General features: G+C 39.7%; 2 protein-coding genes across 6 annotated transcripts in view; both read left to right on the top strand.

Moving 5' to 3' along the window:
* Window positions 1-1,447: 1,447 nt before the first annotated feature.
* Window positions 1,448-7,554, top strand: myoz1b (myozenin 1b). The gene is made up of 6 exons (XM_026915521.3): window positions 1,448-1,675; window positions 3,173-3,269; window positions 6,118-6,281; window positions 6,525-6,606; window positions 6,716-6,890; window positions 7,010-7,554. The coding sequence occupies exons 2-6, from the start codon at window positions 3,182-3,184 to the stop codon at window positions 7,242-7,244; spliced, it is 744 nt and encodes a 247-aa protein (XP_026771322.2). The 5' UTR covers window positions 1,448-1,675; window positions 3,173-3,181; the 3' UTR covers window positions 7,245-7,554.
* A 983-nt stretch (window positions 7,555-8,537) lies between these two features.
* Window positions 8,538-17,200, top strand: part of usp54b (ubiquitin specific peptidase 54b) — a 108,854-nt gene continuing 100,191 nt past the window's right edge. Inside the window, exons 1-2 of one of the 5 annotated variants that reach the window (XM_034309450.2) lie at window positions 8,538-8,995; window positions 9,256-9,436. The gene's annotated coding sequence lies outside the window, so the exon portion shown is untranslated. The remainder of the gene's footprint in view (window positions 8,996-9,255; window positions 9,437-17,200) is intronic. The other 4 variants (XM_053238731.1, XM_053238733.1, XM_053238734.1 and 1 more) reach the window with 4 other exon arrangements.

Below are 17,200 nucleotides of genomic sequence, written 5' to 3'. Positions count from 1 at the left end.
GTTGGTAACCATTCTACCCTAACTAGGTCATGCAATGTTAACATGTAAAATTAATTAATGAATATAAAGCTAGTTAGAAAGACACTAAATCTAAAAAAAAACAACAATCAGTACATTTCAAACAGTACCTTAGAGCAGGGATAACAGTTTTGCAAGACTCCAAAAACAATAAGGAAACATGTTTTCTGCACTTAAAAAGCAAAATGGTCAAAGCCTGGGAGACAGACTAATACTCAGGGGGCAAGCTTAGCAGCTACTGTCTATATTAGCACCATAAGTAGAGGGTGCATACATTAGACAAGACCTGTTAGGTCATAATAATAATTCTTCAGTGATCTTGTGCTGTTCTTATTGCAGCAGAAGTTTTGGGAACTCAGTCCAGATAATTCTGTGCATGTGCCACTAACAAGAAGTGGCATGTTGTTGCTGCACTGAGCGTTACAGCTTTGCCTCTGTAACTCGATTCCCTCCATAAGGTGAACTGCGTGCTGACCCTGCTAACGTCTTCAGCCCATGGCTCACGGTATCTGGTGCTAACTTTAGTGGCATGTTGGTGGCACTTCGCTGAATGATTGCTCATTCTGCACAGATATTAACTTGTGTTGGTGCCCCTGGAAACATTACATTCAAATACAATTCATTTTCCCAGTGTGATTAAACAACAGACATGTGTCAGGGTGGTGAATGTCATGATATGAGCTGGACCCTGTGTCATATCAGCCCCAAGATAACTTCAAATTAGCAATGAGAACAAACCAGTTTGGTTCTGTTTGGCAGGCACGGATGAACTTCACTGGCATGCTAGGCTTTTTCTATCAAACACCAGCCCTCCTTTCAGTAATGCATGGGCACTGGCTATTTTTTCCCTCCTACTTGAGCATAATAGATGATCTGGATGTCTGATTGACATTGAAACGTTTGAGGCTGGAAGGCACTGGCAGAACGCTCTCTGCATACCATATTTGGTTTATAGTCCAAGCTGTAAATTGGTGGGATGCAGACAGCAAATAAACGAGACTGTTCTTGAAGAGCTATAAGTCTTCATTCGTGGGTCTGTCAAGTGCGCCACTGAATACTGAACACGGCTAATAAAAACGCTTCGCACCACTGTAAATATTTTGTACAATCAAGAGAACATCATTGTACATCTTTCTTTTCTGAGTAAGTCAAGTGTATCAGCAGGTATAAGCCATATTGCTGACTACAGAGAATGTTTATACACTGTATTGACTATATCTAAAGGGGTACACCAGTGATTACGGCATTTTAGCGTAGACGTCTTTATGATTCTGTAATTCAACATATCTGTAATAGGAAAAGGGTGATGATCCAGTTCTCTCTCTTTCTCTCTGTCACTGTCCCTTGTGGTGAGGCCTCTGTCAGGACTTCTAGCTCTTCACCTTTCTATATATATGCCTGGGAAGCATCTGCAGGAAGAGTATCTCCTTTACCATCACTCATGAGCTCTTTGCATCATACAGAGAAAAACCCCCCACTCCAATTGCTGCACTCCTTCATTTTCTCTGGCTGGTAGAAGACAACTAAAGGGAACGGTTAAGGGAAAATAGACGCTACTAAACCCAGGGATTTGGATTAAACCAAAACAAGTCCTTTGTGGATTTTTTAAAAACTTTTTTAAAATTTATTTTCTTCCTACAAGCTTCTTTTCTCTGAGGTAAGACAGAGCTTGTGCCAGAGCAATGCTCAGACTGCAGGCAGTGAATACCAAACTCATGGTGATAAAATAACTATGTATACTCTATGTAATGAGCTCATAATCTTGGCTTTGACTGACACCTGATGTGTTCTAGCTGAATTATAATTATTTTTCAGTTAACCAACTAATATAAATATACAACTTCTTGGTTTAGAACTAAAGTTTGTGTTGTGCTTAAGAACAATGTATTATAAATGATAAATCAGTGCTAGGAAATTTTACATTTCCTAAGAGCCTAGAGTACAGATTTAGTTTTAATTTAGTTTTGGTTTGTATTTATCAACAAATTTTCATATTTATACATACGTGAAGTGCACTGAAATCTTCATGTTGAAGTTCAGTGGTTCCCCCAGGAACCCTCAGGGGTCAATAAAGCATTACCAGTGGGTCCATGATTTACATCAGTAATACATCAGTACCTAAAAAAACAATTCAGTGTTAAGTTGGATCTAATGTGTTCTGTGATTGGAAAGTTCAGAAAACTCTATGGCTCCAATAAACAACCAAAATAGCATCATACACATTTAAATAATTAGCATAATATTTGAATAGTTGGATTATGTTCATTAAAAAATGTGAACTAAAGGGGGTCTGAGCGTATTTTACAGTTAAAGGGATCCTTCACTGCAAAAAGTTTGAGAACCCCTGGTGTAGTTAACTTTACTTTACTGTAACATTAATTAAATATTTATTTAATGATCATCATCGCATATGCATTCATGAACAACATTTGCTCTGCACTTGAAATACAATACTTAAATATTCCTGCTAAAAAATACACTAATATGTTCCTCTTAATTGGTCAACAGTAACATCACAGATGCATTGGTGCAGTGGCTCATGACATTTGAGGAATTTGCTGAGCCGGCCACACTCCTCTGGCTGTGCTGGATTGATTTAGTTTGCTGAAACAGAAATACCCTCACCGCAACAAGAGACCTGTTTATACATTTCCTTAGCCTTCCCTTTACATACTGGAAGTGTTTATATATCACACTATAGCATGCTACAGCATCCACTGAAAAAAGACAGGTTATTTGAAAAAAAAAAAAGAAAGAAAAAAGGTCACTAGCTGTTTGAAGACAACTGTGCGTTTTTCTCTGTCAGTAATCATACCTGCTGCTTAAATGTAGCCAGAAATATCTGGTGATGATTGAGTTACAAGGTGGCCTAAATTACTTTCAGTCTTTCACACCCTGTGAGTTCTCACAATTATTTTAAAACTGATTTTAAAGGTGTTAAACCATCAAAAATAGCAATGGAGATGTCTTTAATGCTATTATGCCATTATTATGTTTATTATGTATACATAATTATGTATTATATAGAGATCAATAGGTTTGATTTAGAAATTGTGTAACTGCCATCACTGGTAACAGCAGTGTCAATGAAATCAACAATGATGGCAATATGACTATGATAAAACATGACAGTGATCTGCTCTTCCCATTATAGGCTATAGAGATGCCCCTCTCAGCAACTCCAGCTCCTCCCAACACGAAGAAAAAGTCCTCTAAAATCATTACTGACCTCTCCAACATCACACAAAATGGTCAGTATACAGTATCTGTATGTTTTTATGTATGTCTTATGCACATATATAATAACATGTGTGTACAAATTTGAATGAAAGAGGGCCATATGGTCAGAATATTGCTTGATTCCATACAAATTAAATCTTTAAGAAAAGGTCTTAACACTAACCTCACCCCTTACCTTAACTTACCTTAACTTTCTTGAGCGCTTACCCCTTACTTTAACTTTCTTTATGTTTCATACAAACATTATGCAAATTGTTAAGAAGAGTGAGATCATGTTGCTGTGCTTTATTTCCCAGGAGTATTTATTTGCAGGAAATCAGGCACCATTTTCATAATTTCTTGTTCAGAGCACAGCTAATTGTCTGGATGTAAAGCCTCTATTTGCAAATTCAAACATATGTTCTGTCAATCTGCATAATAAGTGCCACATAAGTGTCACACATATAGGAGACTGGAATAATCACTCGGCCCAACTATGCATCACATTTTAAATATAATGATCCAAAATCATGCTGATTTTCTTCCTAAAGTAAGTAAAACATTACTGCATCTTGAAAGGTCTATAAATAATTCCAGTACAGAAACGTCATATTCAGATAATTGGAAACAAGTAATAATGCAAGCGCAGTCTGAATGAAAAAATGAGGAGTTGGTCTCACAGCTTTGTCTTCCAGTTTTTTTTTAATAAAAAAATAGACAAAATGATCTCAGAGATGTTGTCACTGCATGTATATGTTTGTGTGTGTGTGTGTGTGTGTGTGTTTGTGTGTGTTTTTGTGTGTGTGTGTATTAGAGAGAGATATGGAGGGAGATGTTCCACTCTTGCTCTCTAATGAGCAATTCTGTGTGAGAGGTTGAGTGTCTGAAGGCTGATTAATGCTATTGGATGTGCCCACTTCATCAGCTGGACTCAGCACTCATAATGACTTGTTGTCCTGTTTACAGGACAACATGGCTCCTATAGTGTCAGCACAAACAGCTCTCCTTTCACACCCATCGAAATTAGCTGACAAATTAGTGCCACTGAGATGGAGGTGGAAATGAACAGGTGTTCTAGGATTTCTAGCACATTTTCACTCACAGTGCCTCTGCTCTTTAAACCCTAAACCTTCCCTCTATCTCTCTTCCTCTCTTCATACTTACCCAGGGTGTTCTGTAGATGCTGTATATGATGCATGAATCCATTTCAACCAGTTATATATACTACAAGCACTGTCGGCCACTGGATCTGTGGGCTATAGACAAGGAAAAGGTTCTTTTTTTCTCACAATTTTTAAACCAAGTTACAGGGTAAAGTTACTTTACCCTAAATAGCATGCAACTACTGTGAAACCAAGAATCTTCCTACAGCCTCAGAAACACTTTCCCTGCGCAGCTGAGCAACATCCTATTTCTCTGGAAACTTTGTCTGCTACATTTATTTTTTACCATATCCTCTATTATTACTGACGTACAGTACAGTTACATTGTGGAGTCCACATCACTAGCTAGTAGCTAGCTAACTAGCAGCATGACTAATCTGTAACATTAGCAAGCCACCCTGCTGAAAATTCTAGCTTGATATGACCAGCTACCAGCTGCCAAAATTCAATAAAATGTATTGCCTCACTGCTGTGTTATTTTCTTAAAAACAGCTTTCCATGATGTAGCATTAGTATCTGTAATTCAGAAACTGTTTCCATCTACCAGCTTGTCTTAGCCTGTGTTTTAGCAACTGGTAGCTGGTCAGAATTAGCTGGATTTTTCAGCAGGGTAGATACGACAACATCTACAACTAAGCTAAAGACTCCACGAAAAATATTAGGGTATAAAATTTGACCATTAACTGTTGTACCACACCTCTCCGAGTCAAACTGCTCTTCTGTGTGTAAACAGTACCAAGCTAGCAAGCACCATAATACATAGCTTGACTAGCTATCTAGGACACTCGTATTAAATTAACTAAAATTTATTTACCTTTGTAAAATTTGGTAACTTGCTCAGTTAGTTTCACTTTTCCACTTAAATTTACATATTTGGCAGTTGCTTATATTCAAAAAGTGGAGCTCAGTCTTCTGCTTGCTAGTCCAGAACCAGATCCACAGTCAGCATTGCTGTTAAACCTGCACAGAGTAACATGGGGACAATAACAATAAAGATACTAATAAAAAGATACCAATAAAAAAACCCACACAAGGGCCATGCAAGGGGCTTAGCAGCTAGTGGGTTTATATAGCAGTGGTCCTGTTGTAAAGGTGGCATAGCCTAAAGCCAGAGACACCTACCCCGAGCTTGTGAAACACCTTTTAATTTGTTCTGGCACTCTAAAACAGTTAATATTCCACTGTAACCTTTTTTTTGTAAAATTTACAAAGCAGTATATAGCATGCTCCCTTGTGCGAGCTTGCACAGCTCAATTGCATTTAAAGTCGTATTTTATGCAGCACTCAGCACAGCATCCTTCTCTTTGGCACCAGCTATGGCAAGCCTCCAGGGTTTATAACTGATTTCACACAGGAGAATGAATAAATAGCGCTGCTTGATGACACAGTAGTGTACCTTTGGTCCTGTAAAATGGATCAGATCTTTTTAGTGCAAAATAAAAAGAAATATATCTTTCACTTTAAGCACTTCTAAGCTTTAAAGGATTTTGTGAATTACTGTATGTTCTGACACACACTGCTGGACATCATGTGCAGTCTGGGCTTTGGTCAGACTCAGCAGCTATTCACCCATCAGGTTGTTCTCAGTGAGAGCCTTCAAGCTAGAAGTCCCAAATGAACTGATTTATTTTCTGCTTTAAATGGCAGTTTAAAAAAATCCTTTTTGGGATGTAACTGTTTTCATTATTGACCCCTTTTTTCCCCCAAACATTCCCAGAGGAAGACGAAACAGAAGCCACTGAGTTTGACCTTGGGACTAAGATTAAGACGCCTAAGGAAGTGATGCTGGAGGAACTGTCTCTGATGAAAGGCAAAGGCTCTAAGATGTTCAAAATGAGGCAGCAGAGAGTGGATAAGTTCGTCATCAGTGCTGAGAACCTGGTAAACCTGCTCAAGAGAACAGAGACTCTGTAGGACAGAATTACAAACAAAGGATTGAATGTACAGTATGGAGAAAACATGGAGAAAATTAACTAGACATCCAGAGCATAACATACATAATTGTGTTTGGATCACTCATGCTGAATAGGCTACCTTGCTTTTCATGTAGACCTTTATTATAATCCTCATTAAAACTCTGATATGACATACTAATTAGCTTTTTCGTTTCTGGCCATTTTCCAGCAAAACCTCCAGAACCTGGCACCTCCTGTAAACTCTGAAAAGACCCCACCCAAGACCCTCCCCAAACCAGAGCCTCCAAAAGGTAAACTACATGCCCTTCCAAGTGAATTTGTGACACAGCTTATGCTTGAGATAATAATTGTTAAATGGTTAATAAATTATTTGATGCTTTCACCTATCATTTTTAACAGATGAAGTAGAACCTGAGACTGAGAAGGAGAAGAAGAGCTGTGAGTATGTTAAAACATATGTCTCACCATGGGAATGTGCTATGAAAGATGATGATGAGCTCAAAGCCACCCTGAAGCCACAAATGCCAGGGCCTCATGTGCACAAGGACCTGCCCCAATACAAGAGTTTCAATAGGTACATACTTCTGAATTTAGAACAGGAAGTTGAAGGATCATACAAAACATGATCCTCAGCAGTGGTTTGGTTTCTAATTACAGTTAAATGTAACCTAGTTTCTGCACTTCATCTTATAGAACAGCGCTGCCTTTTGGAGGAATTGACAAGGCTTCTCACCTGCTGACATTTGAGATCCCTGAGATCAAGCTTGGCTCTGAAGAACCAGAGCAACTTCCTGTGTTCCAATGTGACATCGACTCTCGACCATCTTTCAACCGTACTCCCATTGGCTGGGTGTGCAGCGAAGAGCCCAGCTACATTCCCCTGACCCTGGAACCCATCCCCTTCGAAGGAGAGACTGAAGACCTCTGAGGACCATGTTCTGCTGATTCATGCAGGCCATAGCTATCTCAGGTCAACTTAAATCAATATTGTAGTGTTGGAGATATTTGCCAGATCTCTTGGGTACTGGCAGCTATGAAGTAAACAGCCAATATATTTTAACACTGTATGGGAATGTACAAATGAGATGTAAATACAGCTATGTACTATACATAACCAAGTGGAGCCACCTCATAATATGAGTTTGTTTAAAAAGTCAAAAAATTGGGACATGCCAGAAACATTGTATTCATTACCATGAACGATCATTCAATACATAAATAAAAGGAATTCAATTCTATCATTTTTTTTCAGGATTATTTTTGAAATTATTTGTTTGTTTTTGTCATTAGTGGTCAAGAATCACACCTGAACCTACGGCATTCAGTGCAGACTAATAGAGCTATAAACCCTGGTCCTAGATTGCCCCCCGTCCTGCACATTTTAGTGTTTTCCCTTCTCTAACACACCTACTTCAACTCAGGGAAACTGCTAATTAGCCAATTAGTTGAATCATGTGTGTTAGAGCAGGGAAAACACTAAAATGTGCAGGACAGTGGGTACTGCAGGTTGGGAGCCTGTGGCGTATCATTACAACACACACACACACACACACACACACACACATTTTTTATACTATGCCTGAGAGGACCTTCCATTGACACAATTATTAATGCAGCTAATTAATGCTATGTTACACCTAAATCTAACTCTAATATTAACCTCGAGGACCAAAAGGAAACCTTTTGGCCCTATTAGCTTTTTTTCCCTTTTCTTTCTTTCTTTTTTTTTTGTAATTGCAGTTTTTCTCATGGGAACCAGCCAAATGTCCCCACAAGGTCAAAGCTGTCAGATATTCCTGTCCTCCTAGGGAAATAATCTGGTCCCCAGCAAGATACAAACACACACACACACACACACACTAAAGAGGAAAGCCAGTCAATGCCATGTCTGAGTCCTTTCTAGGAGATGGTTATAATAGTTCAAAAATCTGTTACATTTATTGTTTTTATATAAGATTTAAGGACTGGAGAAGTTATTTGATCAATCAATCAAGAATATGGATGAAGTAGGTTTGCAGATATTTTGTTTATGTGTAAAAAAATGATATAAATATAAAATGAAAAATGACATATTGACATTATTATAATGCCAGATTATATCTTGTGTCTTTGAGATTCAATGAATAATTAATCGCCACAGGATTGAACAAGTAGATCAGGCCAAACTGTATTAGTTATATGATATCACTGAAAAAAAAAAGAATAAAGGTTTCTTGATGAATACGCCAAAAAAAAAAAAAAAGGCGCAATAACCCTCATCACAAAAGTCAAGTCAGAGCAAAGGCGGATGACGTCATGCCCTGGCGTGCAGTTCACACTCAGGCCGCTAGATGGCAGAAAGTGGTTCACATGATGGCGTCAGCTCACTGAGCTCCATCCCAAAGCGCATACTCCGACCCGCTCAGCACAGCACCACACTACCGCACTGAAGAAAATGCCTGTATAGTATGCAACATAGTGTACCTGGCTTGCTTACTAGTTTGACACACTAGATAAAAAAAAAAAACGGGACGCATTCTCGCGAGAACACGGCGTGGTTTGACGCGGCGCTGGATGGCGCTGCGGGATGTTTCGGAATGTTTTTGCGGGTTGAGCTTTTTTTTTTTTTTTTTTTTTTTTTTTCGCCTACAGGTTTCTGCTCGGATAGGACACAAGCCCGCGTCTGGACGAAGGCACAAGGTGAGTAAGCACTCTTTACAACTTAGTACACGATGAAGCAGGATAAATGGGTGTGAATGGCAGGAAGTGAAACTTAAACGTAGCCTTCCAGATGTGCGTGCTTCCAGATGTGCGTGTCAGACATGTGCGTTGAGTTCGAATGGCTCGTTTCTGTTATGGATGATGTGCTTCATGATGTATACTGTAGCAGTGCTGTAAACAAAGCCAGCCCTCCCCCCTACCCCTCCTTTATTATTATTATTATTTTTTTTTTTTTGCAGGTAACAACACAAATCTAACCAAACAGCTAACACTGCGCTTCACAAATGCACTGTCACGCTCAGCATCTTTCCTCCAGCAGCATGAACAGCGAGCTGCTTCACCTGGAAGGACTACAGACTCTTTCTAACAGCACAGATGTGCTCAACATCAGCCCGTTACGCAGTGTGAACTCACGCCTAGGTGTGTTTCTCTTCACAGTTTGTCTTAGGCTGAGGTCAAGTACTTGTTGATACTGATAGATCCCAAACATCTTTTGCCTTGCTGCTTTATTTTCTGGTTTTAATCATATTCAGCATGACCTTAATGCTAGTAATGTCATTTGATACAGTATAATGGCGTATCAGGCATCATCATCCTGCACATGTTCCTGCTGTCAGGGCATTAGGAGCCTGCACCCATCTAACCATCTAACCATCTAACCAGTGCAGGAACAAAGTTACTTCTCAGGCATACAACCCTGCAACTTGAATAATCCTGCTTGGTCTGACCAGCTAGCAGCTAATCAAACTGGTAGACCTTTTTTTTTTTAAATCTAATGCTGCAATTATTTTGAAGGAAAAACACAAAACGAAGGTATGGTGGTTTAGTGGTTAGCGCATTTGCCGTGCACATCTGGGGTTGGGGGTTCAAATTCTGCCTCTGCCCTATGTGTAGAGTTTGCATGTGCTTTGGGGGTTTCCTTTGGGTAGTCTGGTTTTCTCTTTCAGTCCAAGACGTGTGCTGTATACTGAATAAAATGCCTGTATAGTATGCAATATAGTGTACCAGGCTTGCTTACTAGTTTGACACACTAGACACAGAAAACAGGAAGCATTCTCGTGAGAACACGGCGTGTTTTGACGTGGCGCTGGATGGTGCTGCGGGATGTTTCGGGATTGTTTTTGCAAGTGGCATAAAGCATTTCTGAATGTGTGTGTGTGTGATTGTGCCCTGTGATAGGTTGGCACCCTGTCCAGGGTGTCCCCTGCCTCGTGTCCCGAGTTCCCTGCGACAGGCCTCACAAGCGGTACAGAGAACGGATGGAAAAACACAAAACAGCGTGTCTTGTTATTTAGTAAAGTGTTAAGGAAGCTGGAAAATCAATTATATTTACTCATATACAGCTGAACACTAGATGAACTACAGGGTTTTTCAAGAGTCAGGAACCAATGGGAGTAAAATGACATATACTTCATTTTGTGTTTATTATTTGCAACATACTATGCTTTACATGTTTGCCCTTAGGCTCGACACAATTTCTCAACCACTGTGTCATGTTTTTGTGGATTTTGCTCAACATATTTGGATCGAGATATTTGCTCAACATATTCCTATTGGTTCCTGACTTGTCGAACACCCTGTAGTAGCTAATAATAATAATAATAATAATAATAATAATAAATGTGCTGTAGTAGTATGGCTAGATTGAAATACTGAAAAGAAACATTTTTGATACTTAGTATATTTTTAAGGTAATCCAATCTAGTCGATTAATAAAAAAATAAAGGTTAATTAATTGGAAAAATATCATTACTAACTAAAAAATCATTAGTTGTAGCCTTCTACTAAGCATTATTACGGATTCTAAAACATATAGTTGGGGTGGATGATATGATTATATGAAGTTGTTATTGTGTGAATCTTGTTATATGTGGCATTAAGGCACCATGGTGGCATAGCAGATAGCATAGAACCCTGACAACTATAGGGTCCTCTAGATCAGGTTACAGGTTTTTAAAAAGTTTTGCATTTCTCCCCATGTTCACAATGGGTTTCCACTGGGCTGCGTGGTTTCTTACCAAAGACATGCTGGTAGGTTAATTTGCGACTCTAAATTGCCCGTAGGTGTGAATGTGTGTATGCATGGTGCCTTGTGATGGACTGGCGTCCCATTCAGTGTGCCCACTTGTGTCCCTTGTTCCCAGGATAGGTCCAGATCCACCCTGAACCTGACCAGGATAAAGTTTTTACTGAAGATGAATGAATGAATGAATGAAAGTAGCCCTGAATTTGGTGTTGTCAGTACATAGCAGAAACTCATATTCCTTTGTTGCCATTAAGGGTTGATTTTCAGGATTTCATGATATTTTTTAACCACTGAAGCCCATGTTTGAGAATTAGAATAAAATGTTTATGTTACTGCCTTGTCTGAAGAGAAAAGACCATTTGCATCCACACTTTGTGGTGTAGCCATAAGACTTAAATCGTCTGTTTTGTCTGTGAGATTGAGTCATTTCTGAAAGTGTAGAGTTAAAGAACCAGAAAACCTTCCAATGAATAATTTTTCAGCCTTGTTATAGAGTCAAAATGAGGACAAAAAATGCTACCATCTGTCCAGGGCAGAAACAAAGTTACTAAAGTTCAAATCTATTTGTGGTCATTTTGAATTCTTGTGTGAATGTGTTTCACTCTTGGAGTCAGGTTTTTCCACCACACAGCTTGCTGGTTAACCTCATGATTTTGTGGCACAAGAAAAGGACCACAGGCAGTATTGAGCAAGCTACTGTAGTTACATTTCAAAAATGTACACTGTTAAAATTATCCTTCAGAGAAATGTTGCTTGTTACACTACAAACTCCATGGCATGAGTAGCATAATGCTAATCTGTGAACCCTGGATAACTCTCTGCTTAGACAAGGGAGCCACTATTTCTTTCTTCCGTGACAGATGAACAGATGGTCTGAGCACTGGATGGCTGCCGTCTGGTCTAAATAGTACCATAGGGTGCATACCGGGCACGACAAGGAACGCTTTGCAGTTCACCTTCATGGAACGTTGCAAAGTCAGTTGATTGATTTACAAAATTGGGTTATATGACCTTGGGCAGAAAACCTGGGTTCAGTCACAAGGTCACCCGAGGGTCATCTGGCCATGCAAGCAAGGTAAGCTTTTTGCCAGAGCGTGCAGGTCTCCCACTATTGCCCCACTATTTTGGCTGTAAATTGTCCTGCCACCAGCCTCTTCTCTTCATTGGCATGGTCTGCAGGACTCTTTAGTGGTGGGGGGACGACGCTGTTTATGCCCTGTCCCACAGAATGGATATGGGACATTCAGACACGTTTTAGTGGCTTGAGGGCATGACACTGCTTGCCTAAGGCACATGTGGGGCAGCCGGCGTGTGGAACGTGGAAATGTGTTACAGTGACTTAAAAACACACCGTGGATGGGCCATTCTGGTTTTGTGAATCTGGCACCTGTGCTGTCCAATGTGACCCTGGGACACAGGGCAGATTTTCCCCTTTTTTGGCGCTGGGTACAAATTACGTAGGCAGCGAGCCACCTCATATCCAGCCTAGGTGTCCCACTGCGAGGTGTGAGTTATGCTGGCGTTCCCCGAGGGATCAGTTTCAGGTAAGTTATTGCACTTGTTGAAACAGATAAAGTATTGCACTTGCTTGCCACATGTGCTGCAATAATATAATTTAATAATATAATCACTAGAACATTATCCCTGTATCTGCACTGAGTGCTTGTGAGGCACACATCTGGATGCAGTGTTTCATGTGGTGAGACCACCGGCAACACGATACAAGCATCAGTTACAGGCATTTAGTCGACCTGCTCATGATCGGATTGGTTGAGCTGTCTGTCTAAACCCTCCTTTAGAAAGCTCAATAAAGTCTGTGCACTATCGCAATCAGAGCTGTGTGAAGGAGTGCATTCGGTGCTGTGGGTTGTGTATCACTGTCCAATCCCACTCTGGCTGCTGCCATTTTGAGTGTAGCTGCCACGGCTAGTTTAGAGTCCGTCAGCAAGGGATGACACAGACCTTATTTTGGATGTTGCTGAGACCATAGTTGAACATGGTGATTGAACTTCCTGGTCATTATGAGCCTAGAAAAATCTCCAAGACATGATTGTAGACATAGCATCCTCGTATTCCACAGACGAGGACCGTGAAGGAAGAGCAGGCTTTGGGCTGTAAAGCAAGCTCTGTTGCACTCATAGCTGGTGCTTGTCTTCGTCTTCCAGGAGATATAGACACTGGCTACTTAAAAGTGGCTCTTTTATGCTGTGTGGGCATTTATTTAGTTTGCTGGCATGGTTTGGATCCACTTGTCCCTTTAGTAGGAAGCATCAGTGCAAATCAATACTAAGTTATTCTGACTGATCACCTTTATCCTGTGATGAAGTATTGCTATCCTGATGGGAGTTGAATCTTCCAAGATGACCCTGCTCACAACCACAGGGCAAGAGAGCTCACTGAATGGTTTGATGAATATGATGATAAATCATATGCTAAGACCTTCACAGTCACCAGCTCTCAACCTAATTGAAAATCTATGGGAGATTTTGGAATGACATGTTAAGCTGGTTTTACACTGTGCAATTCCAGCAGTATTTTACGGTTATTACTTGTCACACTGTACGAGATGATCCCAATAGGAATTCTATAACAGACTGCGATAACATGTCTTCTTCATATCAGATTAAACGATGAAGATAGTTACTATGTTCTGCCATACTGGATATGCAGTGATGCAGCACAGGTTTATAGCTCTTCAACTGGAAAGCATAAAAATAGTTTCACATTGTCGTTATAGTAAATAAACTCTATGAACAGAGCATTTTTTTTTTTGCCATTGCCACTACCGTGTCTGTATGCCATTCTTCTAGTGGTAGATTTTAGGAGTCGTATGTTGTAGCAGCGGTCACGCTCTGAGTTTTGAAGCAAAATTATGTGACACTGCCAGAACTTTGTCATTGGCAGTCTTTGGTCACAATGGCACTAAATCAGCCACCGGTGAGCATGTCACATTATACGTTCTAAGACCACCAATCTCAACTCACGACCAAAGATTATCCTTTGTGATATATGATTGTGCCTGTGACAGCAAAGTAGGGCCAGATACCATACTGTATAAACTCGGCTTTAGACAGCACTTTCTACCACCATCATCAAAATCACTAACTGAGGGAATATCTTTTGGAAGAACGATCTTCATCCCTCTAGTGCAGTTCCAGAGATTTATAGAATCTACGCCAAGCAACACTGAAGCTGTTTTGGAGCGTTGTGGTGGCCCAACAGCTCACTAAAAAACGAAAAGATGTTGATTTGATTTTTAATTTGCAACCCGTCTTTATCTCAAAGAAATGTTACACAAAAAGTGAAACAAAGAAAATGCAGTATTGCTTTGTTTGTAATATCTGTAATAAACATTTGCATGAATCTCTTTATTCCATCACCATTAAAAACCTCAATTTGACCCCTGCCTTGGTTAATAGTTTGTGGCCTCATTAATAGGAGCATTTTGTTTATTGTGCCTGCATGTCTGTTATTGACCCACATTGGACACGGGTGCTCATGTCAATGCCTGGCAAACGCTGTTGAGAGCCATTAAGAGCTCTGTGTGCTTTTATAAATTCAGTAGTGGGCCGTGGGGAGGTCATCAGCGAAACGTTGCTTCCCATTCCAATGAGTTGCTGTTAGGGGCATGAGCAAAATGCAATGAGGAGCTCACCGAGAGCTGTCTGAATCGGTCATGTGGTGCCGGTTGGAGCTCATAAAAATGTTACAATAGAGCTGTTTTAAGCCCATTTCTTGGACCATCAGTCAAAGTGTTTACTTCTGAGACAGAAGAATTTTTTTTATCAGCTTGTGTCATTATAGATTTTCTCAGAGGCTGAGTGAAATTGGTTGGTGTTTGTGTGAATGGGGAGAGGAACAGCTATATATCTCAAACCTCTGGAGAGTAACAGTCTTAACACTCTGTGTGGTTCCTCCTCAGATAAGATCTTTTGATTCTAAGCAGCTTTTTGTCTTCAACAAATGAACCCTTCCGGTTTTGGAAACTGGAGCACACCTTATGTATTGCCCACCATCTTCTTCTTTGAAAACTGATTTTGTTGAACCATTTTAAATGTTTTCAATAAGTGTACAGGTAGTTTGTTTTTTAACCAGCGTTCTTAGGAAGAAACAGCAGAGTGTTGGCCAAGGTATGAAAAAGAAGCAGAGGCTGAGAAGAAAAAGTCTTATAATAACATGACATCTTTATCCTTATATAATGTTCTGCTTAGTTTCTTAACACCTTTCTGCCCATGATCATATAGTAACATTTCTATCTCTGTCTTTTAAAGTTTCCACTGAAGAATTTTTCTTGGAAACTAAATGATGTGACAAATGAGCGTTGCAGAAAACAGTGTTATTTTGACAAGAAGGTTTTATTCTCTGTTTAAAAGGATGTGTAATATCAGCTTCATCTAGACAGCAGTTAGTTTGTTGTGACAGTGCTGGCCAGCTTTGTAAAAGGTTGAGGAATAGCCAGGAAAATGAACTTTGGGTTCTCCCTATTGTCACCTGTGTCTATTTGGAGCTACACATAACCCAGTTGCAGGAAAGCTGTATTGTAGTCTCATATTTGGACACAAAGGAGAAGTGAAAGGATGATAGAAAAATAGCCTAGATCAATGTAAAACATAATTCATGAAATAAGGAAATAATCAATAAGACCAGTTTTACAAACTAAAGTTTGGTTAGTCAGCCATTAGGGCTGCATCATAACGTCTAAATTGATCATCACAGTTATTTTAATTAAATCAGGATTATTTCACAATTATTCAGCCATAGTGCTCCAGTGGTGCTATAACCATCCATACTGATGTTTTAAAATCGATTTATATGATATGCATACTGTATCTGTAATAATGGACCACTCGATATAAACTAGCTCACTTTTTCGTATCAGCACAAAAATCTCCCTTACTTTCCTGAAGTGCTGTGTTTTTAATTGAATATCTATCTAGCAACACAAGACTGGAGGCAACATGGATTAATGTGAAACCAATTTTTATTATTGTCCGCAGCATACACAGGAATGAGTGCCAGAGGACTGGATACATGTGCATTCACACACACACCAAAAAAGGCTCCGAGCATAAAATTAACAAAATGAACAAAAAATCTATGTAAAAGTATTTAAAAGAGAGTTCTACAGACTCCTTAAAAAGTTTAGAACAGTGCATATATTAAATACAAATACAAAATACAAAATGCTTCAGAAATATATTACAAATATCATGTTAGTGTTTAATTTATTCTAATTCTCTCAGAATAAATTTTTCCGATCATGACTACATATTAGAATTCCATTGCTTAAAGTAGACGTTTAGGAATGTTTCTTTTACTTGTAGTTTTCAGTGGAATCGTGGAATCAACTGTTTTTGGGATCGATTCCCAGCAACTTGTGAAATGTGAATTGAAGCAGGGTGGCACACACCATATGTAAAATTGTGTAAATAGTGTTATGTTTGTATTCTGTGGACTCTGTCATCATGTTTCACATGTTAAAGCCTCCGTCATCATGTTTCGCATAACTTTGGCAGCAGACGCTTATAGAGATTTGACTCGGTTACTGTACTGAGGGTATTTACTTACACCCAGACATCTTACTGTATATTGATATAGTATTGAAAATGGAAGATGGAGATTTGCCATTAAAGCAGGTTGAATTGAAGAGATCTGTTAACAAGCATGGACATGCTGATTGACCAGTCAGCTGTCACCAGACCATAAGCCAGCCTGTATGAACACACAATTCATGCTGCTCTAAGCTATTTTTTTCAGCAGGGAGAGGTAAGGAAACAGGCAAAGAATGGGGCAAAGCAATCAAGGTGAAAGGAGAAAGAAAAGTCAGAGGAAGGGGGGGAAGAACAGCAGTCAGAGAGTGTGTCATGTAGAATCTGTTCCCTCTTCACTCAGATCCAGCCTCAAAGCCCCAATCCCCTCTCTCTTGTATCTGAGCCCAGGCTGGATCATATTTTTTACACCAGAAGCAGCATCACGGCACATCCTGGCAGTATACAGTGCGGTTTTGTGGCTCACCACAGGAAGCAGGGTGTGAGGTGACACTGTGTAGTTCGTGTGCCAAGCACAGACCCCAGGGCTCTCTCTGCACTCTCTCTGTCACCGTTTTCATCCAGAGTGTGCAGAGGAAGCGTATGCCTTCAAAGCTGGTGCAATATAAA

This window comes from Pangasianodon hypophthalmus, chromosome 12 (assembly GCF_027358585.1).
Source record: "Pangasianodon hypophthalmus isolate fPanHyp1 chromosome 12, fPanHyp1.pri, whole genome shotgun sequence".
Lineage (NCBI taxonomy): Eukaryota > Metazoa > Chordata > Actinopteri > Siluriformes > Pangasiidae > Pangasianodon > Pangasianodon hypophthalmus.
This window is presented reverse-complemented; position numbering and strand designations above follow the sequence as displayed.